The 26,545-nt window shown below is 41.5% G+C and overlaps 1 protein-coding gene and 1 long non-coding RNA gene across 2 annotated transcripts in view; both read right to left on the reverse strand.

Moving 5' to 3' along the window:
- KCNK10 (potassium two pore domain channel subfamily K member 10) overlaps positions 1 to 26,545 on the reverse strand; it is a 97,321-nt gene that overhangs the window by 15,647 nt on the left and 55,129 nt on the right. The window contains exons 3-4 of the mRNA XM_048486722.1: positions 19,342 to 19,459; positions 13,272 to 13,432 (exon numbers count right to left, since the gene is read on the reverse strand). Coding sequence (XP_048342679.1) covers positions 13,272 to 13,432; positions 19,342 to 19,459 — 279 coding nt within the window. The remainder of the gene's footprint in view (positions 1 to 13,271; positions 13,433 to 19,341; positions 19,460 to 26,545) is intronic.
- On the reverse strand, positions 11,230 to 12,839 carry LOC125427380. Its single transcript, XR_007243678.1, has 3 exons — positions 12,114 to 12,839; positions 11,740 to 11,811; positions 11,230 to 11,546 (listed from the first exon to the last, which is right to left on the reverse strand). It is a non-coding gene; the product is annotated as an uncharacterized LOC125427380 (long non-coding RNA).

Raw genomic sequence — 26,545 nt, forward strand, 5'->3', positions numbered from 1 at the left:
CCTGGGGCAGTCACGTAGTTAGCATGGGGCGGGAGGGGGGAGCCATGCCCTGGGCGTGAACCATTGGGGTCACGTGGGGGCAGAAAATCACCCCCCACTTGCCAGGCCCAGAAGAGGCTGCTGCTGGGCAACCCTGCCCAGCCCAGCCCCACCCCACCAGCCAGGCCCAGCAGCCCGGAGCAGCCTGACAGGGCCTGGCCACAGGGTTGAGAGGCCGCCCAGCCAGGCTGTTTTTTCAGCCAGCTGCGCTTTGCAGCTGGCTGAACTAAGGTAAGTGGGAGGTAGGATGGGGGCCACAGAAGGGCAAGTCCCATGGGGGGTCGTGCCCCCGCCACCCCCAGCCTTTTCCACTTACCTTTGTTCAGCCGATGGCCCAGCCAGGCTGCTTTTTTGCTGAACTAAGGTAAGTGGGGGTAGGGCCCGTGGGGGGGAAGGGGGCCCTGCCCTCCCCACTTACCATAGTTCAGCTGGTGGCCCAGCCAGGCTGGTTTTTCAGCAGACTTCTCTTTGTAGCCAGCTGAACTAAGGTAAGTGGGGGTGCAATGGGGGGCCCATGGGGGGAGGAAACCCAGGCACCATTCCCCCCCCCAGGCACCATTTCCCCCCACACCACTGTCCTGGGACCACCATGAGTTCATTGTAACTTGATGGCATGTGAATTGTTGTCATGTAAATTGTTATGCTGCATATTGATTTTTAAATGTTTTCTAGTTGTTTTTCAATGTTTTCTAGTTGTGTTTTAAGTTATTTATTGGTCATTATTTTGTATTGTGAACCGCTTAGAGCTCTCCGGGGATGAGGCGGTATATGAAATCCAATAAATAAATAAATAAAATTATTTCTGTGGTTTAAGATGAATCCAACACCCAGTGCAGAAAACCCCTTATGGCTGAAACCAGCTGTAGAAAGTAACACCAACAGGAGATTGAATATATACATTCAGTTATCACATGAAAGCATCATTTATTTTTACATTTATGTGGAACCAGGATTCAGTTCACAGATTCAGAACCTGGTTTGCCTTGGCAAATGCCCTTTCACTATTGTCTCTATTTAGCCTGGAAAGGCTTTGATAGGGAACAAACCAAGATTGAGTCAGACATCGCATAAAATTCAGACATCACATTAAGCCCTTAGATTAACTGAAGTTAATAAACTTTGCGCAAACCTTAAATAACTAGCTGGAGGAGCAGAATGCATTCTGTCAACCACAGCAACCATAGAGCATGATTCTGCACTACCAATGAACTGAGATTTAATGTACATGTTCAGAGACTGACAATCATGGCTCCTGGTCAGGCTATCCAATTTAAAGCAAGCTGTGGCATCTTTGGTTACTTAGCATCACTTTTAAGGAAAAGGAACAACAGGTTTCCACAAACATTTATTATATTGCTGTTTTAAGAATATTCTGGAAAAACACTGACATTTCAAGAAACAAATTCACTCCTCAGTTTCCCAAATTGATGGTTTCATACCATCTAAAATATATTAATTTTAGCCCTATCAAACCAATTGGGACTGTTTAGTTTGGAGAGGAGACATCTGAGGGGGGATATAATTGAAGTCTATAAAATTATGCATGGGATAGAAAATGTTGACAGAGATAAATTTTTCTCTCTTTCTCACAATACTAGAACCAGGGGGCATACATTGAAAATGCTGGAGGGAAGAATTAGGACTAATAAAAGGAAATACTTCTTCACGCAACGTGTGATTGGTGTTTGGAATATGCTGCCATAGGAGGTGGTGATGGCCACTAACCTGGATAGCTTTAAAAGGGGCTTGGACAGATTTATGGAGGAGAAGTCAATCTATGGCTACCAATCTTGATCCTTCTTGATCTGAGGTTGCAAATGCCTTAACAGACCAGGTGCTCAGGAACAGCAGCAGCAGAAGGCCATTGCTTTCACATCCTGCATGTGAGCTCCCAAAGGCACCTGGTGGGCCACTGAGAGTAGTAGAGTGCTGGACTAGATGGACTCTGGTCTGATCCAGCAGGCTCTTTCTTATGTTCTTAATTACAAGGGCCCAACTTCATTATACAGTCCAAACATCTGTAAAAGACCTTATTCATTCTGGCCCTCAGATTATTGTCCCCAGGAATATAGCAGCCTGCATGAAAACCAAAGTCAATCAGCTCAAAGATTAAAGGAAACCTTCTCCTCCCAATCCCAAGCAGAGTTTCTGAGCATTCCCAAGTGTTATCTCATAGACCATTGCTGCCCCCCACAAGCAAAGAGATAATAACCCGTACATTCAAATGTGCTAGCTGTGATCTCACTTGGAGAAAAGAAAAAGCTTACTTCCAAATAGGCACACAGCTGCTCAAGATTTATTTTGCCCCAGGCTATATGCAACTATTGTTTTGCTCATCTGAAGAAACTCATAACACAGCAAAAACACTAAAATACGAAGCAAATGTTGGAACATAAAATTGATCATGCGTTCAAAATGCTGCAGACTGCAGTTGCTATAAATCAAAACCAGAGAGAAAGATTGATGGTTTATATTCTTTTCAGAAGTAACCTCTCAGACCCCTTTTGTCTGCCTTTCTAGTCTCCAGTGCTATATGTGATACATGGATATTCTGAGGTAATGGACCACAACATTCCATTTCAATTGCTGGCACAACTCAGGTGAGTCACAGACTAAACTTCTGCTCTGGTGCCAGTTGTTATGCACTCATAACACATGCTAAAGATGGAAAGTCTTATGTAGCTCTATGTTCAGAGAAGGACAATAGAAAATATTGTGATTAACATACTGTATGAGGCAGAATGCAAAAAGAGTTTTGAATTCATCTAAGAGTCATTCCCAGGTCAAACTAGATGGTAGACAGAAGCATAGCTTATATCCAACAAACCAGAGTAGTACTTGAAGAAAAGGACTTTCCTGCTTTCTTGTTCCTTTTTGCAGCCCATTCAGCCCCACCCCCCCCTTTCTTCTTAGAGGGCCCTTTAGCATGCGGGGGGGGTGGGGGGACACAGGGAGTGAGGGTCTGCAGTGGAAGAGAGAAATCACTCTTCACAAGGCAGATCACTTGGTTTGGTGGAAATAAACCATAGGAGACAAGCCCGTGTTTTCAAATCCTGTCACACGGAAACACTATTTTAAGGAGAGGCATTTTACAGAATATTGTGGATGAAAGGGATTTGTTTTCCATCTGCCACTGTTGTTCCAAAATTGTCCTTTAAATTGCCCACCCTTAACCCCAACTCTGACCTCAGCTGCTGTACCTGAAGCTGCTTTTCGATCAACAAAGCAGGAACTGGGATTTAAAACCAACTTCGTGTGCATGTTTACAGTTAAAACCAACTTTGCATGGATGTTTAGAGCATGTTAAAGTTCTGTTAAACTGAAGGTAAAATATGTGATTTTTCAACACAAAGCCATTTCCAGGTAAATTCTATTTGTAAAGAAACTGCAGAGATTCTTGATTATTTTTCTGAATCTTTGCCAGTTGCTGCTAAATAAAGGTAAGCAAAAATGGTATATATCTTAACCCTATCCTACTGGTTGCTGATTGCAAATGCCTTAGCAGACCAGGTGCTCAGGAGCAGCAGCAGCAGAAGGCCATTGCTTTCACATCCTGCATGTGAGCTCCCAAAGGTACCTGGTGGGCCACTGCAAGTAGCAGAGTGCTGGACTAGATGGACTCTGGTCTGATCCAGCGGGCTAGTTCTTACGTTCTTATGTTCTTACTCCACTAAGCACAATATATTTATTAAAATATTAACATTCCACATTTCATTTTGGCTTAACTTTGACACCTTTCTCCAAGCATTTCTCTATTCCTCTTTAGGCTGGCAGATGATTGGCTTCAGCCCAGCATTAGGATTATGCATGCTTCTTTAGTTGCTTTCACGAAGGGTTGGGTCCAGCAATTCATAAGCACAAGGATAATGGACCTATGCCTTCTTCCTTTTGCCCCAGCAGTTCTTTCCAACCCTCAGAAAATTGATTTCTGTGGTTAGAAGCCACATGTGAACTAAATAGAAATGACAACTTAGAAAATTTGCTCCAGGTTCTATAAAGCAATGATCCCAGATGCTTCTCAATGCACTGAACAGGTTGTATTTATATATAGACTATAACTGCAACACCCATAGCAGCTATCTTAACAACCATAACCCAGCTTCTTCTAGAGGCATATGACTTCTCCTCCAAACATTCTTAACGGTATAATCCTTTACTACAGGGCGGAGCGGGCTGTACTGAGCAGGAAGAAGGGAGTGAAACTGTGTTCCTATCTCTTCCAACACCAGAGCTGAATTGAGGGGTGAAAGGGGAAATGTGTCCCTTTCCTCTCCTCTGTGCAGCTCCCTAGCCCATTTGGTTGTTAGTCTCATAATTCCAGGAATGAATCTTGAGAAAAGGCTGCTGGGGAGAAGGGAAAGATCCTGTCAGCAGAAAGCAGATGTGATTACAGAATACAACCAACAGATTGCCCCCACAAGGGATGCTGCAGTTATCCATTACCTGGTCTACACAATCCATGTGCCTGGATGGTGATATGACATCTGGTAGGAGCACTTGCCACAGATGTTGATTGCTACAAATGTTAATCTGCATTATATGGTGCAAAGCGGGGGATAGTTTAGAAGTCTTCCATTGGTGTGTGTTTTTTTCGCTCCTCTCTCACAGCACTCAAAGTTCCATATTGTTGTGAAGAGGGTAACCAGCTGCTGAAATAGTGTTATTTTCATTTTCAAAGCCAATTGGATCCCTAATGGCCATCCAGAAGCCCTGCTGGACAAGAACTCCACTTGGCCCCATCCACTTTCTAAAAACCCCTGGTGGGCACCAAGAAAGCTGTCCCCAGACACTGGGGCACCCATAGGGACCACATTGGGGGGTTTTGGACTATGGTGACTGGAATCAGCTCTGCAGAACCTAAGGCCAGTCCTGTTGAGATCGTTTATAGTTATATAGAGATACCTGCGATGAAAACTAAGTACTTGGCATGTAAATCATGTGTTTTTTCACTGAGCTACAGCTTCATCCAAATATGCAGCCAGTTTAAGAATAGTATTAATGCTTTCATTGTGAGATGACAATAGCATAAACTGGGGAAGGGTTCGGGACACACTGATTGGATGCACAAGATTTTTCAGAACAATGGAGAATGATGGCAAAAGGTCTCCTCCTGACTCTTGCATTTGAAATTATAAGACAAATACCATTTCCCCATTGAAGGAAAGAGGTGGAAATCATGTGACTAATGTTTAGAGATATATTTTCTACCAGGGAACATAATATGTTTTCAAGCTAAAAGATACATACTTAACTTTTGCCCATAATGCAGAGAGATTCAAACCACAGCACAAATACCCAAGGACAACACAAAAAGTAGCAATGAGAGGACAGGTTTAATGTTTCACAAGACATTCCTGTTCAAGCAAATTATGAATTAATGGAGAAAGGTGAGCTTCAAGGACCTAATTGAGCTGATATTTAGTGCAGCCCAAGGGCTAAGAGCATAGACTGCCTCCCTCCGAGCAGAGGTGTAGCTAGGGAAAATGCAGCCCAGTGCAAAATCTGAGTTTTGCAACAAAAAAAACCCAACCCCATGGGCGGCTGCTGTGATGCTGGAATCCACCTCCAAACAGCATTACTTTCAATGGTGTTTAAACTAGGGAGCCCAAATGCTCCTTTTAAATCCACCAAAAACTAAAAAACACTAAAAATACAAAAAACCACAAACGGAGGGCGGAGCTTCAGACATGTAATGGGGGACGGTTGAACCCGGGAACCCCCCCTTACCTACGTCCTAGATTTTGACCATGAAAAATCAGCCCAGGTGATTTCCCAGCCACCCCCTTTCCCTTCATCTTCAATACAACAACATAACACAGGGCTAGGGAGACACCACTAAGAGTTGCCAAAATAACGTACATGAAATGCTTTGACACTAAGAATATAAAAATGAAGTATTATCCGGAGCATCAGCGAGTGATGCTTTCTAAGGAACATACAAATTGACTCGTATATTTCTATTATTACCATCATCTTCCCATCCTCTCTCCTGCTCCACTAGGAATTGATGATCCAAAACAAACATTGCAAAATATAAATCATGTCATTTATATAACAACATTACACCTTCTTTTTTTAAAAAAAAAATCCTGGATATATAAGCATCCTGTCTGAGTCCAAAATTGTTTAAAATCCCAGTCACTGTGATTTACGGACAATGTGATAACGATCATTGGTCCAGCTTAGCTATTTCGCTATTGTGCACCTACACTGCTTGGAAAGCAGGAACGTATCTTTATTGGTAAGAGATAGCATCAGCTCTTTTTAAAAAAAGTTTGGTGCACATTGAAGAAATCAGGTAATATAAGCCATGCTGTCAAACTGTTAACTCTGCATTCAGTGCTTGTTTGTCTCCTACCACTGGGAATAATTGCTTTTGGACTGGCAGGATACCGGCAGTGAGCTTGTACAGCTTCAAAGTAGTTTCATTAACGTTATATTTAATGGGGAGTCATGCAGGTAAATCTCCCCCATTACTGGAAAAGTTACCCTTTTGAAAAACAGCAGTTCCTTTTTTTTCAAGCCATAATAGCAGATGTTTAAAATTAGAGTCATCACCATTTACAGGACCTCAATGCAAATTGTGCCAAGTGGACATGATTTTGCAGAACAAACACACTAATATAAATCCAAGTTTCTTCAGTGGTGTACTACATGATCATAAATCTGTATGTGCGTTGGTTGCATAATTTTTGAATTGATAACAGCGATGAGGTACAGTCTGTTAGCTATTCAAACATATGGATGTTTTTTCGTACTAGCACAAAAACAGTATAGAAACCCATATATTTAATAAATTTTATTCATGCAAAAGGGGACAGTTCCAGGCCTAGTGTTAGTCACTGATCAATTCTGATCAAATTAATGATACTGGTATGTAACAGACTATACTCGAGGACTATTCAGTCAGGGTACATCTCAGTTCTGATTCAAGGTTGCATCACCCTTCCGCACACGCAAAATAATGCATTTTCAAACCACTTTCACAACTGTTTGCAAGTGGATTTTTCTATTCCGCACAGCTTCAAAGAGCACTGAAAGCAGTTTGAAAGTGCATTATTCTGCATGTGCGGAATGAGCCTCAACTTCAAATGTCAACAAATTTCATAAAAGAGAATGATCTTGAACAGACCCTGTAGTACCTAAATAATGGCCAGAGTTTGTTCACAACGTCAGAAATGTCAGGATAGCTCTGGGATTCAAATACTCACCTCAAAAATCCCTGGGATACTGTACTTGCTGGGCATAGTTTGTTTTCAGCTCGGCTGGCTCTTCTTGAAACTGAACCACAGCAATAGGACAGATGCTTATTAGCTAGTCTTCATAAAATCCCACTTTCATGATGTAGTAGTATTAAGCTTAAACAACTCTTAAATATTTTTGCATCATGGGTTGAGGCAGGCTGCTTTTATCCCAAGGGCCACATTTCAAACAAAGTTAGCTTAAAGCATCCCAAAATAATATTTTGAACAGCATTAACATAGTCACTGTGGCAGCTCTGATTTGCCTCATTCATTTTTGACTGGTCAGCTGCCTATCTAGCAGGAAGCTACCTGAATCATAATATTATGGCTTCCAACCTGAAATCAAGAGTCCAATTTGCTACCTCTGTTTTTGCCATCATGCTTACCCTATCTCTGTGTCATTATAAAGGTGTTTAAATATTCAGAAGCTGAGAACAGGATTCTTCAAAATTTGCACAACAGATTTTCTTCCAGCTTTATCATTTTTTATTTTTTTAAAAAATCAGATCTTACTAAGACCTGCCAGCATTCATAAGATAAGATGGTATATTAACTTCATTTTTAGGTTAAGACAGATGTATTCTATGATACTACTTTAAAGTCATAATGGCAGGGAGTTTCTGAGAGAAGATTAAATGCAGGAGTATTAAAGGACTTTCAGAATTCAAACAACTGCACACAGACTTCTTCAGAAGCACATCAAAATTGTATTAGGTTAAACATAGTTTATGAGAGCATCAGTGGGACAGATGGCAAACGACAAATAGTTTTCTGTGATGGAAATTCAAATTAAAACTCAACAACTAATTTTGATCTCAGAACACTTAGGCCTCATCTCCACTAAAACTGATCCTGGACTGTCAGATCTTCTGGGACGAGGAAGCTGGGAGGAATAAAATGTTCACTGTCCCCTGGAAGCAAATTCCTGCACACAGACAGCTAGGAGAGAGAAGGCTAAGTGAAAATGTTTATCTTAGCTTTAACTATGCAGGCACTTTTATGGGAAAATGGGATCATGGCAACTCCTTATGGCACCTCCTGGGGCTAGAGGAACATAATACCTGGGGTCCATGAGATCTTGAAAGAACCAGTCCAGTCATCGTTTTCTTTCTTGTACAGGTGTTTTATTACAAACTGAGTGGTCCAAGCACTGGAAGGTATAATTAGCTCCACCCACTCAGGGAAAAGGGACAAGAGCCACAAAGATGTAACCTACCTCACTGCCTAGAAACCTCTCTGAGACTACTACCTCTTCTTCTTCCTCTCCCATCTTCTAATTAGCTTGCTTTTCCCTCACTGTCTCTGCTTCTGTACTCTTTCCTTCTAGCTAACCCATTTCTAATTCCTACACCATGCTGGCTCTCTGACTAACCGAAATAGTTTGTCATTGTCTTCCTCTGCATAGCAACCCTGGAATTCTTTGGTAGTCTAACTATTTAGGCATCCACCTTCAACACAACACGAAATGGAACACGCACCAAACTCACATTTTTTTCTTCAGCCAATCAGTGCGCACTAGCAATAAGGCGATTTTTTTCATGTGAAGGGTGGGCAATGTGTTCCAGCAGCTATGAGAGTTTATCAAGCAAAGCTAGTGTCCAAGGCCTTATATCAGCGGTTCTCAACCTGTGGGTCACGACCCCTTTGGGGGGAATTGAAACGGAATACCTTTCACAGGGAGATGCACTTAAGACCATCCAGGAAAACACATGTATTTCAATTGATGGTCTTAGGAAACTCCGACTACACCAAAATAATTTTGGCTAGAGATGTCGGGGAACTTCACCACAACATGAGGAACTGTATTAAAGGGTCGCGGCATTAGGAAGGTTGAGAACCACTGCCTTATATGATGCTCCCGTTTGGATAAATCCTTCATTAAAACCTCTTGAGAACATACAATCAAGCTACATTAGCAAACTTCTTGGAGTCCCAAATTGCGTACCATATTGGTTCTGGAGGCTTTTCCTGGCTGTGTGGCCGTGGTCTGGTGGATTTTGTTCCTAACGTTTCGCCTGCATTCCTTATGTACAGAAACCAGTATAAATCTGCTTGAGACCAGCATCTGAATACTCACATTAAAATATTGGTTACGCCTACATTTTCCGGTAGCTTAATAAGAATAAGAATAAGACTCATTTTCTTCTTCTTGGAGCCATCTAATAACTACCAAAATAAAATCACTAGGTTTTTCCTTGGCTTCCTTCGACAACATGGACGAGCAACAAATAACCAACTGCCTTACTCAAAGAATAACATATTGAAACCCAAACACTCTCCCCATATTATTTGAAGGACATTCTACCTCCGGGCGTTACTTCACTGCCTTGGAATAAGGGTGCCCCATTATATATTACAAATTTATCTTCACCCAACCTCAGGCAAACCTTTATGCTTGCCTGCTTGAATGCACTCCCCTCCACATATTTAAGCGGCAGATAGCTACAGATCCCTTATCACAGGAGAATTTGTCCTTGTTTGCAAAAGGCTACTGAGACTGTTGAACATATCCTCCTGAACTGTGATTTTTACTCTGCGCTTAGAAACCTTTACATTGATCCCCATATTTGGAAATGTTCTTCTCTTTCCGATAAGGATAAGACCTACTTTCTACTTGGCAATCTCTGTCCGTTAAGGTTTCTAGATGGAGCAAAGTTTTTAGTTTTGGCCCAGCAGGCCCATTTTAAAGACAGACAAATTAGCTAAATATTGTATCTACCTGGCATCTTGATTTTAAGCAATAATATATATATATATTATAGCTTCTAATATATATATATAATATATATATATATATATATAATTTCTTTGAACAATTGTGAATTCATATTACATTTTCTAATATAATACATCTAATATTTTCTAATATAATACATCTAATATATATAATTTATTTTAACAATTGTGAATTCATATTATATTTTCTATGCCAATAAAAGGTGTTGATGATGATGATGATGATGATGATGATGGTAGTCTCCTATCCAAATTCTAATCAGGCCCAACCCTACTTAGCATCTGAGATCTGACAAGATCAGGACGTCTGAGCCATCCAGGTCAGGGCAGAGCTGGGATAGGTATACTTCCTTCTGTCTTTGACCTGATCCTGTACTTTGAAGTCCAAATTTATCATTTTGTTGCACAGCCCTGAGGTAATTAAGGGGGAATCAATACATTTAATACAGGGCAAAGAAAGGAATAACTGCCTTTGTGGGCTATTTATATCCACAGCACAATAACTTCAAAATTGGCTTTTGTCAGACTCAGATACACAATCAAACCTTGTCCAAAAAAAACAAAAGCAAAACCCAAATGCAGGAGGCTCTTGGATTGCTTGCAATAAAAATAAAAACTCTATCTTCATCAGAATTTTCAGGGGAAATAAAAATGCTACTTTCCACTACAAATTAACATTGCCATGAGTAGTATGAGAGAACCCCAAAGATCATTTCAAACCTCACATGCGAAAAGTAGCCTCAGTCAATAACACCAGACTAGAATACATCTAATCATTAATCAGGGATTAAATTGTTCTTTAAACTAGGCACACGCTCACTATGGGGCTCACAACTAATGATCTGTGCTTTTCAATCAAATTAAGTTAATATGTGGCTTGAAAGGTCACACCAGGCAGCTAACAACTCTAGAAACATTTGTACAGGAAAAAAAATTAAACTTCTTTCTTTCCAGATTTGCTCCAGGATGTTAGACAGACAGTACCAGGACACTGTTAACAGTAACACTGCTACAACGAGCAAAACAATTGCTGAGGGATTGGAGGATCTTTTCAGCCCCATTTCAGTATGAGCCCTGTGCTGAAGACAGCAGAAGTGAGATGGGGGGGGGGGGGTGAGCATAGATCCCTTGCAACCAATCTTCACTTAAAAAAAGAGACACCACTGTGGAACAATTCCAAGCATTTATTGAACATCATCTAGAACAAAATCCTGAAAGCAAAATGACAGTTCTCTCAATCTCGACCCCACCTTTGAAACTGCATAGACTGACAACAGAATCTCAAAAGCTGTCTCATCCCTATGACTTCAGGCCCATGACAAGTACAGGAACGGTAGTTAAATAACTGTCTGGGTAAGCAGCTTCCAGAGGTACAGGAGACAGGCTCAAAGGAGAGACTGGGCAATGGACAGAGAATGAAGATGCCTCTGTCAATCTAACTGTCGGTCATGTTGTAGCTCCAGCAGATGGTTGGCTCTGCAATGTGAATGGAGCCCATCCTGGCCGCTGCCACCGGTGTTGGGCTGCCTGGAAAGGGCCAAAAGAGATACAAGGGAAGTCATAAGTCACGTTCATAGTAGTAATGGGCGCTTCAAGCACTCTACACATGGTGTGGCACCATCTCTGTGTTCTTTCAGTTCTAGTATTCCCCCTCCCCTTTGGGGTTCTCACACAATGGATTCACATGTTTCGGGACATAGTGTCATTCTTGGGCCCATACCGTTTAGGGAACTGCATTGGAACCCTGATAGTGGTTTCTTTTCTATTTCATCTGCTCCGTGAAGCTCTGATCCTGCAAGGCAAAAGGCATCATGTAAAAAAATTGACCAGTTATTAAAGTTTGGAGTGACTGGTGATTGCCTAGGAATGTGGTTGTGCTACCTATTCCCCTCATCTGCAGGTAGGGTTACACTGGTGTGAAATCACCCAATACTGTGATGACAATTCTGCCAGCAGATATCTGGCTGGGTGGGAGATGGGCTTTCTGCACTCTATGCCCACTGTGTGGGAGACATTAATGTCAACTGTTGACAGGGGAATAGCTGTTGAGTGAATACACAGTATTGGGATAAGAGATCCCCACTGCTTACTTACCTGTATGGGGTGCATAGTCCTTGTTACAAGCTGGAAGAATGGCGGATTCAGTTTGGTGTTTGTGTCCTCAAATGGATTCCCTGTAAGTGTTCTGAGCATAACAGTGAAACAATGCCTCTTTGATTCTTTTCCTTTCCAAACAAAATGCCTTTTTTCTAGAGTTCCCACCACCAGAACCTCCACTTATGTGTTTAAGTGTCCACACAATGGCCTTTTCTGCACGAATTTTATAAAACTTTCTGAGGCAGGAAATAAAATGTTTTCTCCATGGAATTTCACACTATCTTTACCCCCAAACATTTTATTTCCAGCTTCAAAACATTTTAAATGAATCCCCCTTTACCATGATTCATTGGCTGAAACATTTTGAAAACATCTTCAGCTGCTGTGCCCTTTATTTACTATGTTCCCCACAATACTCTGCTTCCCTGAACGTCCTCCTCAATGCCATTTTCTGTGCTCACTCCATTCCCCCTCACCAGTTTATTTGCATCATTTCTGTTTGTTCCTTTATTAATTGTTCTTCAAAGCATTGGGTATACAAGTACAACATCCTGCACAAGGCTGTGAAGCACTAAAGCATTGATTCAACACAGAACTTAAAAGGGTGGGATCAAGTAATGGATAGTTGCAAGGATAGGTGCAAGGATAGTTGAAGTCACCCATTAGAACAACATTTTCTCCTTTGGCTGCCTCATTAATTTTTTTCTCCACCTCAAATATACTTCTGACAAATATAGCAGTATCAGCACCAGTAGAAACTAAGTGGACTTTTCAGTACATTTTATTTCAAGGGATACCATTCATTTCTACAGACTCACTAGATCTCAGATGGATATAGTTGTCTAGGGAGAAATCCTAAGGAGGTCTACCCAGAAGAAAGTCCCATTTTATTCAGTTGGGCTTACTCCAAAGAAAGTGTTCTTAGGAATGCATCCTTATTTACTAAAAAATTTAGCTTAGTAGAATTACCATCAATTTTAGTTTTTAGGTTTATCTTTAACCAATCCTTTATATACCTATAGTACGTTAAGCTCCCCACACTGTCCAGGCATATTTAGAAAATATAGAATGTTTCTAAGTGCTTCACCATGCCAGACTGTATTTGCTCTGCCTTTAGGACAAGACTAAAAGCACATTAAGCCATTTCAGTCTTACTCGAAAAACCTTTTCCACTCGTGCAATACTCTTCCCAAAGATGGTCCCCAGTTGGTCTCCAATGCCAGCTAGCAAAAAGCCAAAGAGTGGGATCCCAAAGATGGCATACAAAATGCAGAAGATTTTTCCACCTTCTGTGCTAGGAGCAATGTTTCCATACCCTGTTGAGACAAAAAAAACCTATGATCTTTCAGTTACAGAGAGACAGGAAATAAGTAAACCAAACAACCATGCAGGTGTAGTAACAAAACAAAAGAGCTCTCTTTCATACCCCTGTTCCTCACATCTGCCCAGATTATAGCCACATCACTTCCCTTTGTGGTACGGGAAACACCCATCGAGCTAACAAGCATGCAAGGACAACTTTATGTTCACCTGACACTGAGTTATACAGCCTGTGTTTCTAGTTCCAACATGAGATACATCTATACAGAAGTTCATCTTCGATGCCTGTTTTGTCTGATAAACAAAAGCACAGTTGGTAGCACTGCAGCTACATGTTTTAAAGATATGTCAGCAACCAATCTGGGTTTATCACCAAGTATACATCAATAGGAACCCATAGTATCACCAAGTATACATCAATAGGAACCCAAATCCATGTCTGGATTTGATGAAGCATAATGTTTCTGCCAGTGAAAGGATCTCTCATAGATTATGACTTTCTCAGCTCCTCCCTTCATGGCAACCAAAAATGCCCCCTGAAATTCTGTTCCTGGAGGAGAGGGAACCCTCAAAATAGGACTGGGAGACATTTCATGCTGTCTGCAGAAGTGCTGTCTATCCATTACATAATTCAATACACTTTCACATGGAGTGGTTCAGAGTCTGTTATGACAATACCCATAGATGACTTTGCAATTGTTACCAGTCAAACATTCAATAATTCCCATAGTGGGAATACATTTCAGCAAACTGTTTTTATTAGAAGCCATTTTAGTGCCCAGAAGGGCACAGAATTTCTGCCTTTCAATTGTTCTCTGCCTTTCAGGGACAGGTAACATCTTTCAGGTAACATCTTAGGCCTCTTTGGGGCAAATCTTGTGACATACATTCTAAAGGTGTGAGCACACTAGGATCCAAGCTAGGGGGGGGGGGGCAGACCAAGCCTGGCAACTAGCAGAAGGGCTGGGGATGGAACATGGGGGCGGGGGGGGGGGGTGACACATCTTTAAAATCGCTGGGTAAAATACAGAAGTGACAAACAGTAGCTCTCTAAGTAGGCACTAAGACCCAAATGGACCATTCTACAACAGAGAAGGTCTGGTATGCTTTGTTCTGCGACAGAGGAATACACAACACTTCTATCATCTTTCTGTGGAAGAGAGTATACTATCTGATGTTGTTTCTTGGAATTTCTGGGGATTGAAACTGGGACATTCTACATGTCAAGCAGATGCTTTGTCATTGAGCCCCAGCCTCCCCCCTCCCACCCCAAAAATATTCTGTGTAATATTTCTGTGATGTTCTATGGAATGTCTGAAGAGATACAGGGTTAGTAGGGTTGAAAGTAAAAATACATTTTGGCATAAGTCCTCTTGTATGAAAGAACCATGTTCAATAAGGCACCAAATAATGGTTTTGACAAAAGCAGAGCATAAAAATGAATGATAATTCTCATATTCATTTGGGGCTATATTATTATTTATTAAATTAAATTCTAATGCAGAATTAAATTCTAATTACATTCTAATGCAGAAGTATACAATGTTCTCAACCACTGCACCTGAACTTAGCGAACTATCATCTTTCTGTGGAACAGAGTATAAGTGATGTGAAAGACCTTTTCTGGAGACATGATGCCAGTCTGAGTAGACAGTCCTGACTTTGATGGACCAAGGGTCTGAGTCAGTGCAAGGTAGTTTCATGTGTGTTCAACATATTTTCCCCTAACTACATGGGGGTTTGATTCAGTAGCTCCACCCAGGACCTCATTCAATCAGCATTAGCTGCCTCAAAACCTCAGGAACAAATTGGTGTGAACACACCTCTAATTGCATGTGCCACTGTACAAAGCTCTTTTCAGACAGGCCATTGTTTGGCCCTCGTTTTGGACAGTATTCACTGTAGCTCAGAATGTAATTCTCCCTAAAATTTAGCTACTCCACAATTCCACCATTTCTTAATGGAACCTGATATTTAATTAAATGACCACCTTTGTCAACAGTGCAGGAAGCAGAACTTACTAAAAGAAAGCTAGCAAAAATGTCTGGCTCTGTCATTCAACCACTGCTGCTACATATATGGACTCTGAATTTGTTTCTGATGGGAAAATGAATCACCTGGCTAACCTCATTTTCAGGTCTGACTTCTGAATTACTCTGGCTCTTTTTTATTACACCAAGTTTCATCCTTACAGATCCGTTCATGGGATTTTAGGCAATTTTCTAGTTGTTGGAAAGGATTATTTTAAGAGACTCTGAAAAGAAGGCACTTCAGAATACTTTTCCTTTCTTTCAAATATGAACATATGAAGTTGTATTTTACCAAGGCAGACCTTGGTATTCTGCCTAGCACAGTACTGTCTACCATTGTGGGCTTAGACTGGAGAAACTCTGTTCTGGATTGCCTTCTGCAACTGTCCTTAACAACCTCCTAAATCCCTCACTATGGAGTTATTTCCTCATGGATTCATGCCTGTACTTTACAAAGACCAAGCAATCTTTTACAAAAATTCTTCCCTGGATGGTTTCTTGCCCTGATTCACAGTTCTCAACAACCAACAGTTCTTAGTCAAGAAGTCAAGAAGAGGAAATAGGAAAAAACCCATTAGCAATGAGGATTTTTATTGCACCATGTTGCTCTCCAGAGGACTCCAGAGTTGCACACCAGGAAGGAAGTGGTTCCCTATTAATTATCAGCAGGATAAACAAACAATTTGAACTAAACTTCAGCAAAACATCTCAATATTTTTTTAAGTTTGTATCAGAGGCGTAGCTGGGCCAAACTGCATCCGGTGCACAGTCTATATTTTCCACCACCACCCCATGTCCCCCCGCCCCAGCGGCACCCCCCCCCTTCTCCCCTTACCTTAGTTCCTTTCCATTTCCTAGAACTTTTTCAGGCTGAAAAAAGGCCTATTCACAGTTCAGGCTTTAAAACGGCCTGATGGGAACTATACTTCCCAGGAGACCTTTTGAGCCCCAAGGTCTCCTGGGAACTGTAGTTCCTCAGGCTGTTCTTAGCCTGTAATGTGAACAGGATGTTTTTTCAGCCTGAAAAAGTTCTAGGAAAAGGAAAGGAACTAAGGTAAGTGTGGGAAGGGGGGTGGGGGAGTGCCGCAAGGGGGTGCCGCAGGGGGCGCGGGGAAGGGGGAGGGGCCTGGGGTGATTTTCCACCCCCCCCCCAGGTGTGTGCCCGATGCATGGTGCATCCCCTTCCCCTTGTAGCTCCGTCGCTGGTTTGTATCAAGCTCTGTGACATACATACAAGGGAAAGGGAGGACATAAATGGTAGATTTATAAATATAGCACGTGAAATGGTCCTTCATTTATGCTATATTCCCTCCTTCAACAATAATCAATATCCTTGTCCTAGTCTACTGGGACATCCAGGAGCACAACAATGCTCCTTTTCTGGAAAGAAAATAAAATGTGTTTTATGAGAGTTGCAAGCATTACTAGAATTCTAAAAGCACAACAAAGGTTTCTGCTGAGAGCCACTTCTGTGGAAAGCCAGTGTGGGGCAGTGACATAGGATCTGTTTCAAATTCAGGCTCTGTCACGGAAGCTCACTGGGTAACCTTGGACTGGGTCACACACTTTCACCTTAACCTACCCCACAAGATTGTTGTGAGAATAAAATGGAAGAGAGAAGAATGATGCAAGCAAATTTGGGCCTCCATTAGGAAGAAAAGTGGGGAATAAATGAATTAAATAAATATACTTCTAGATGCTGTAGATTCTCCCTCTTTTCTTTCACAAAAAGTAGACAGGCTTATACCAGCAGAGGTCTACTGAAGTCAATGGACTGCAGCCTGCATTAGATCTTATTTATCCATAATGCAGACTCTTGTTGTTGTTGTTAAAAAAATGAAAAAATGCAGTGTAATTTTACTGGTGCCACAAAGTTCAGATAATTTTAGTACCTATTCCATTAAAACCCATTTCATTTTAGTGGTTTCTAGCCAGGCAATAAACATGTATTTTAATGCTGGAAATGTGCACAAGTGTACACAGATCAGACCAAGTATGAATTATTTAAAAGTGAGGGGGGAAACTGAATAATAAATGGCTATCTTGATTATTTCCAATACACCACAAAATCTGGAGGTTTAACTCTACAATATCTGGGATTGTCAAACTCTACCAGCTAAATTATCCAAAGCCTGTGGGCTTTGCATAGTCCTCAGAATATCTTTTTACTGGGAGAGTAGTTTCACAGGTATCATTTAAGCGCTCTTTTGGATACAGAATCACTTCCTCTAACAACAAAACTGAGAGCTGTATCAGCACAACAAAGCCAAACAGAAACAAAGCAAAGACTTCTGCCTACTTAAGAAACTTTTTTCCCCCTGGTGTTCCTATGCTTGCGGGTTTGGGGATGTTTTCTTGCAGATTTTTAATTGCCAAACAGTACGGTTTTAATATTTGAATTTTGTCTCCCAAACACTTTGGTGGTTTTCCTTCCTGCTGCTTCTGTGTCTGCTGGGTTTTGTTTGGTTTTCTGGCTGGTGTTGTTGTGGGCTGGGTGGCCTTTGGGTCTTCCCACATTATAGGTTATTTGTGGGGGAGTAGGATTGTCATCCTAATATTTCTCTGCTGAGAAAGTTGGAGTAGGATTATCATGCTACTATTTCTGGGTTCTCTATGTTTGAGCCACAGTTTTCCCAGTTAGATTTAATTAGAAGCAAGTTGTAAACCCTTGATAGGGTTTGTTTGAGTTTCATTTAATTGAGCCCTGTTAAAGAGTTTCAGTGTCCCACTTTAGGATATTAGCAGGTTCAAATAAGAGAGAAGGTTCTGGGTTTGCAAACCGTTTTTTGTAGAGTTGTTTGGTTGTTGTGATGTTAAGTGTAAGGTTGTTTCAGCAGAAGGCATTGGGAAGGGAGGGTGTGCCTCTGCTGTTCTCCTGGAGGGAACATTGCTATTTCAACCCTCCATTTGAAATAGTGGGAGGTGAGGGGGCTAGCTGTTATGCTTAGCTGGCACTGGGCTGGAGGTTTCATGGGGGGCTCTGGTGGGGGTTGTGTTTTATGTGGGGGCACCAAATTTGTCACAAAGCTGCTGATGACTCTCCTCAAAGGAACCCCAGAAGTTTGTTGAAGTGTATTGGGGGGGGGGAGATGTCTCATGGTATAGGCAACCAAGTGAAGGGAAACTTGGTGCCCGTGGAACAGAACACCCACCCACTCAAACTTCAGCAAAGTTGGTTGGTTCCTCTGAGGATAGTCACCAGCAGCTGTGAAGCAAATTTAGTGCCCTTACAAACAACAGCCCCACTATAGCCACCAATAAAATCTTCAGCACAGTGCAATTTGAAGCACAACAGCAAGCCTATGGGACCTGTGTTTAATCCCCAGGTGGATGCATGGAATCCATTGAACTGCAAGCACATGAAACTACAGTCACCTGACATCAGCCACATGCCAGAAAGACACGGAACAAGGAACAAGCCCAGAATTAGAGCTGTACAGGCTGAGTAGCCTTGCTTTTCTGACCAGCTGTTTTCCTCAGCTGGTAAACAAAGAAAGTCAGGAGGTGTAGCATATTTGCACTAGCAATAAGAAAGAAAGAAAGAAAGAAAGAAAGAAAGAAAGAAAGAAAGAAAGAAAGAAAGAAAGAAAGAAAGAAAGAAAGAAAGAAAGAAAGAAAGAAAGAAAGAAAGAAAGAAAGAAAGAAAGAAAGAAAAGAAAGCTAGCTCTCTCAGGGGCTTGCAGCTCAGCAGGTAGGGCCCTAAGCTACAGCTTTGTATAGCTATCAAACCAATATATAAAATACTAAAGGCATAGGGAGGATGATGAGAGCGATCTAGCCTCCAAAGAACTATACTCTTCTGAAAGCGAAGAAACTGGACATGACTCCCTAGAATTCAGTTTCTTTATTTACTGAAATTCTACATAAATGTGTACCTATTGTCGTGATGACAGTTCCAGCGAAGAAAAAGGCACTTCCAAGGTCCCAGTGGCTGCTGCTATTAGAAAAGTTTCCTACAGGATTAACTCCAGCATTAGTAGCGATAATAGCCCGCTGCAAAGAAATGGACAACAAAATTAGTCAGCCAGCTGCCCTGTCATCAAATAGTACACAGTTGGAGGTGAGCCAAAATTAAAATTGCAGTGCAAACAGCTGCGGAGAACTGAACCATACTTGGATATGAATTTACACTTCTCAGAACATTATCTTCCATACAGTTTGTTGATATTGTTGTTGTTGTTGTTAATGATGATGATGATGATGATGATGATATCAACATTTAAATAGCACATCTTAAGTAGTCAAAGTTGTTCTGTGTGGTGTAGTGGTTAAGAGCAGTGGACTGTAATCTGGTGAACCGGGTTTGAGTCCCCACTCCTCCACCTGAGTGGCAGACCCTATTTTTTATCAGAATTTATTATTTTTTCAAAACAAAACACAACATTATAGCAACAGAGATTAGGGGAAAAAACACAAAAAAATAATAATATGCAAAAAACAAAACAGAAAGCCCCAAACAAAAGCACTCAGAAAATAACTGGAAGTGAAAAGAAACGTAGGAGTGAAAAAATGCAAAGGCAGCTTCTAGAAGCCAAACAGTTGACAAACATATTACTGATCCTGGGTTGCATCAGAGCTAGTGGGTCAGAAAAAAGACCCAAACCAATTCACCTGGTGAACTGAAGGTCTCCAGATGTTGTTGCAGAAGCTAGGACCAGCCCCTGCCTGCTCTAATGCCAGCAATTGCTCAGCAATCGCTCCTTTTAGTAATGTGTGGCAGAGAGCTTCAGAAGGCTCATCTGTTCAAAGTGCCATTCCTCCTCCCCCCCCCCCGCCCCAGCCCTGAATGTCAGACTCTAATCTGGTGAACCAGGTTTGTTTCCCCACTCCTACACAGGTAGCCTGCTGGGTCACCTTGGGCTCCTCACAGTTCTCTCTGAATGTTACCGCTGTTTCTCGGGTAACAGTAAGTGATTTCAGCTCAGCAATGTATTGAGGCGCAGGAAGCCAATGTTTCTTCAAGGCAAAGTATTTTATTTGGAAGTGGTGGTGACAGCTCGGGCAGGAGAATCGCGCTCTTGTAACCAAGCGCAAGAACTTTTATACACAAACATCAAAGGGGCGAAGGGGCAGGTAAAGGGGGCGGGTAAGGGGGCAAGTCCCTTACTGAACACCAATAAAGAAACAGCAATACAAAAGAAAGATACAATTACAACTTTTTGTGAATGGGATCCCGAAATCCCGCTGTCAAGCGTCTTCCCGTGAGATTTTGCAATGGTGCTGAAAGGAGAGTGGAGAAGGTCCATTCAGAGAATCTGGGTGGGCTTGCTACCGCACCCAGCTATCTGCGTTATCAGATGGCTGTTTCCTTCGGTTATGACCTGAGGCTCCCGCTCCTCAGCTTCGCAACAAAGGAGAGGTTCAAAACTGTCCAATGGTGGTCCCGACACGTTTCCCAATGGCTGGAACCTCTGGGTGCTGCTATCAGATTTAATTTGCAAAACCAAAGGGGGTCTTTGTCTTCGCTAAGGAGTTGGCAGGGTGTTGGTCTAAGCTGCATTCCAGGGCTAACTTCCTTGTCCCTTAATATCAGCTTCTGCAGGCTACTTCTTTTACTGACAAACACAAATATCAAAATAACATTTCTAAACATAAACATTAGGGAAAACTTAAGGAATAAACACATGTACTTATAGGCAAGAATCTCCTAAATTAACAATAACAAAACCTTAAACTAACTGGAGAAACTAGCTAAAATATAATCTTAAACAGCGGGCAAATCCTAAATTCAACACACAAGGGGCTTTCATTATATCCAAAAGGGCAAAGGCAAGAGGGAAACCATATAACATTGGCACAATCACATGTTCATGTCCTGTGCAAGCCCTTATGGAGGCTTCTGAACTACACAAGTCTCTGTGTCTTGACATGGAACCAGTGTAGACATGTAACTTGACTTCAAGAAAATATTTTGGCTATTTTCTTGGGCGGTAACATGAATTCTCTCAGCCTCACTGATTTCACAGAGTGTGATGCTAGCAGGGGGGAGGGGGAGGAGTTGTAAGCCACTTTGAGACTCCTTGCAATAGGGAAAAGTGGGGAATAAATCCAACTCTTCTTCACATACAATGTCTAAATGACCCTTAAAATAGCCCAGTAAGGATTCATTCTAACTCCATTGTTTTCACTCAATGACATTAACATGCAACAAACCTCAACTGGCTATTAACACTGTAACATCATCACAATTAATACATCATCTCTGACTAGCTGGAATCTTTTATTTATCTATAAAATGTATATACTATCACTCCAAGGAGTCAGGGATTGTCTTACATCTAAGACAATAAAACAAAACCATAAGACAAAACCATTAAAAACTCTATTAAACATCTAATATAGTATTAATCCCATGATGAAAGGGGGTGCTGGTGGCACATAGAATGTTTACAAAGGTAAGCATAGTGCCCTATGACCACCCCGCCCCCCAAAAAAAGGACGGTGGTGAATGTGACAGGATTCTTGTGGATAAAATGCCAGGGTGAAAATAGGAGGTAAGGCAAGGAGGAGAATCAGACAAGGTCACTCTCCTCTCGTACATCACAAGAATATAGGCTGGGTGCCACTCAAGACCTATTTGGTCTTGTAGCTTAGAGAATAAAAGCTAAGATGAGCTTCAGAGAGTCAGCACGTCATAATGGATACAGTGACAGAGACACAGGTTCAAATCGCCCCTGCTACCATGGAAGCTTGCTGGGTTACCTTGAGCTCATCACAAACACTCAGCCTGACCTACCTCACAGGGTTATTGTGGTTATGAGAGAATGGAGGGGAGATATTGTAAGCCACTTCAGTCCCAACAGGGGAGAAAAGCTGTGGAGAATTAAATGCCTCATCCAAATACAACTATTGAGGCCATTAGTGCTGTGAGATTTGAATCTGGGACACAGATCATTCTCTTAACCACTACTGAATAGAAGCTATTGATGTAAATTACTCTTGGATCATTTAACTTTCTTCAAATATGGATAATTCAATTGAACAGAAAGGGACAGATGGGAGGGAAAGTGATAGAATCACACAACTGTGTTGCAAGATGTGTTATTCTTTCCCTTCTAGATGTATTGGGAGAATTTTGTAGGTTTCATAGCAGAATCTAAGGACGTGTTATTCTTTCCCTTCTAGCTGTATTGGAAGAATTTTGTAGGTTTTATAGTAGAATCTAAGAGTACAAAGAGCATTTGTTTATTTACGCACTGAAGCAGAACTTGGCTTAATGGACAGCTAGACAAGCCAGACAGGCCATGACTCTCCATCAGCTAAAGTGTTGTTATTTTTGCTGGGGGACACATTGTCTTCCATTTACCAGGTGCAGCACAGTATGTGGCATGAACTGTGTCATGGGATCAGCATTTATGGTCACACAGTCTAACAAGTCTGCTTTAACCAAAGGAGCAATGCACCTTGGGAAATAAGGTTATGTGCTGTTGCTGCCTTGAAGAACACCAGGGACACATGTTGCTTTGGACTTAAAACACACAACATGACAATGAAGGCATTGAGGATTTTTCAGTTTAGAAAAAAAACTATGGTGCAGAAAACATCCTATTATCACTCTTGTATGAATTATGTAAAACTGTTAAGCCAGGATCATCGGACGTAAGATTGAAGTTGATAAAAAAAATGCTCTGAGTCTATCAGCTATCTGTTTAGTCTTATAAATCAGGTATTTCTGCAAATTACAAGAGATGTAAGAGGTTTATTAGTGTACTTCTTTCATGTGCTATGGTCTTGTACAGTACTTGTCATTTTGAAATTTTTGTTATAAATTTTTTTTTCTTAGAGTCTTGTGATGGCTGGGCAAAAGTCTTGTCCCTTTCTGAAACACACCAATTCTCTTGGGTGTTTGAGCAGAGCAGCTACAGATGCTCAAGAATCCCTGGAAGAACAGGGGAGGCAGATGGGAGGGGGAAGAGAGAGACCCAAAGCTGTTTTACTGCTAGCTCAGGCAGACAGGGTCTGAACCTTCAGAGAAAAAGAATCAGGAGCAACACTGTCTCAGAGTTCGCCATATATGGAAGTAGACAAATTATGTATTAATTTGTTTCCGCTGGTTTTAGGTTATTTTAGTGCTGACATGAGATGGAGCTTATGTCTTTATATTGTATATGTGTTTTGCTCCTGTTGTCTCTGAATCCTTGCTGTTCACCGCCCGGAGCCCTTCGGGGATCGGGCGGTATAAAAGCCGAATTAATAAATAAAAAAAAATAAATAAAAAATAAATAAACTGGAGAATGTGTAGAGATTAGGTTTGCACCTCCAGAGCTTTAGACTGGGAGAGAACCTGTCTCAGGAGACCATGGAAGTCTAAGAGTGATTCTGCATGGATCAAGTAAAACGAAGGGGGGGTGTTGAGGGCCTATTTAAAAGCATGGGGGGGGTGAGTTCCCACAAAACTCACCGTTTTATTGGCCAGAACACAAGATAAATGAAAATTGCTAAATTAACAACTTTTTTTCTTTATCCCAGGTTGCAAACACTTCCTGCTTGTCTATGCCAGGGGTCTGCAACCTGCAGCTCTTCAGATGTTCATGGACTACAAATCCCATCAGCCCTTGTAGTCCATGAACATCTGGAGAGCTGCAGGTTGCAGACCCCTGGTCTATGCGAACTACAGCAAGCAGGAAGTGTTCAATCCCCACCCGCTTCCATCCACCATTATGGTGAATTCCCTAGGTAGCTGCCATTAGAGTGGATACTCTAATAGGCAGCCACCATACCATGCAGGAAGGTGGGGCGGATTCTTAGGTGGGGGATTCTCAGGTGGGGGTGGATTTTTGGGTAGAGGTGGATTCTCAGGTGGAAGGATTCTCGGGTGGGGGCTTCACACAGTGTTTCCATGTGAACTGTGCTGCCACCTGCCTCTGGGATCCCAACAATCCTGGCTGGTGCCTGCAGCTGCCATGCAAACAGTGGCAGAGGCAACAGAAACCCATGTTGCCTGTACGGAATCAAGTTGAGAATTGGCCTTTGGTGACAAAGCAGGTTAACATGAGGAAGAGAGTGTGTATGTCTCAAAGTCCCAGTTCCTCAGGGAAACTAGTGGACCTTCTTTGGTTTCTGAGAGAAGAATCCTGAAATTGAGGGAAAACCAATATTCACCTCAAGTATCCAAACCTAGCTGCTAACTGTTCTCTCCTCTCCAAAATTATCAACTCTGTTACACCTGTAAACAGTTTCTATCGTCTTCTCTGACCCACTTTATTCCCCTATCCTCGGAAATAAATAAAAGTTACTGTTCTTTTTCTGTTTTCCTCACAAGTGTGGGGCTTATTTTATTCAGAAGCCATTTGGGTTAAACATGCCAGGTGGAGATCTGTTTAAACATTATATTTAAGACCCCAACTTTCACAACATTTGATTTCCTTTTATTATTAGGCAGTTTTCCTATTTCCTGGGAATTGCCCTCATCACAAAAACTCTGGGTATTGAGAGTGACAATTGTTGCTAAAGCATTCTTACTTCAGTCTTGGAAATCAATACTTCACCTAACTTAGGAATGGAATGGATGATTTTGTGGACCTTGCAGTTAAAGGGAAATCGTTATGTGCCTACTGAGCAAGAGAAGATCGTTTCCAGAGTAGGTGGAGACCTTTCCAGAGTGTATGGAGACTACCAAAAGCACCAGAAAACTACTACCATTAATACTCTTTCTTTTCTAAAGGTTTTCTTACTTTGGGGGAAAAATCCAAGTTTAATTAACAAATTAAAAAGGACATACCAGGGGATCTATAAATAGCCCACGGTGTGAGGAGAAACCAAACAGAGGCCGTTTATTTTTCTTCACACATAATGCTGTAACTTAGTAACACACAATGAAAATAGGTGTTCACAGAAAATAAAGCATTTCTTCACACAACAGGCAATTCACTTACGGAACTGCCAGTCACCAGATGCAGTGATAGCTGTAAGCACAGATGGCTTCAAAAGGGGATTAGAGATATTCATGGAGAATAGTCTAACAGAATCCATTTACCAGCATGGTTAACTGAAATATTCACACTCATGTAAGGTAATAGTGGGGAATAGCTGCTGTCTGCATAAATTACTTGTGGGATTCTTGAAGGCACCTGGCTGGACTCTTGGAAACCAGATGCCAGACTAGAGGAAATTCAGAACCCTTTTCATCCTTTAAATCTAACTTAATTGACAGGGATGTCCCATCCACTGGCAGTGGGACGGCCCCTGCTTGTTGGGCCCTTCTTCCCTTACTCCTCTGAGCGGCAGGAGGAAAGCCTGGGGCATATGATGTCACACCCACCTCAAAATTCTAAGACATCAGTACATTAGAGACAATCTGACCATCTCAGAAAACTCCATGGTAAAAACTATGAAGTTCTCCAGAATAGCGAGATCATCCCCCAACACACTGACCTCGCATCTGGGTTTAGGGGCAGATGTGACATTGTTATTCTTATTAAAACATTTATATCCCATCTTTCCTTGTGGTTCATGGTGTCTAACAATAATACTTTAACACATTTTCATTTTAAAACTGAAACAAACAAAAAAAATCTCCCAAACCTCTCCCCCCCTACCCCTCCATGGTAAAAATCATCATGCATCACTGGCTCTCAATTCTGTCCATCACTCCATCCCCAAAAGGTCTCAGGGAGGCCAGCCAGTGGCCTCCCTTCCCTGCAACCGTATATTGTTAAACAGAGTAACATCCTTCAAGGCTTTTGAAGTATAAAGGATTAGAAGGGTACAACAAGTTTGTTGTGAAAAACTATTACAAGATAAGAAAATTCTGTCTATTCATTATGAAAAAGAAAAAGTGATCTGAATATGGTATCCCCCTTAGATATTTTTGTTTTGTTTAGTATTTTTATGCTGTTTGGTGTGTTTACAAAGTATAATGGTATATAGATGGATAGTGCTGGAATACGGGAGAGAGATCTGCATTCTTGTTTTGTTGTAGATATTTTGGAGATTTGTAATATATCTGGTCATTGACTGTAAATAAAGTCTTCTTCTAGGATTGCAATGTAAAACACTTTCTCAGAAGGAAGAAGACAAAAACATATCTCAGAAGTAACAATCCTAACAGAAGTCATTAGAAAGACATACGAACCATGT

This window comes from Sphaerodactylus townsendi, linkage group LG02 (assembly GCF_021028975.2).
Source record: "Sphaerodactylus townsendi isolate TG3544 linkage group LG02, MPM_Stown_v2.3, whole genome shotgun sequence".
In the NCBI taxonomy this organism is placed as follows: domain Eukaryota; kingdom Metazoa; phylum Chordata; class Lepidosauria; order Squamata; family Sphaerodactylidae; genus Sphaerodactylus; species Sphaerodactylus townsendi.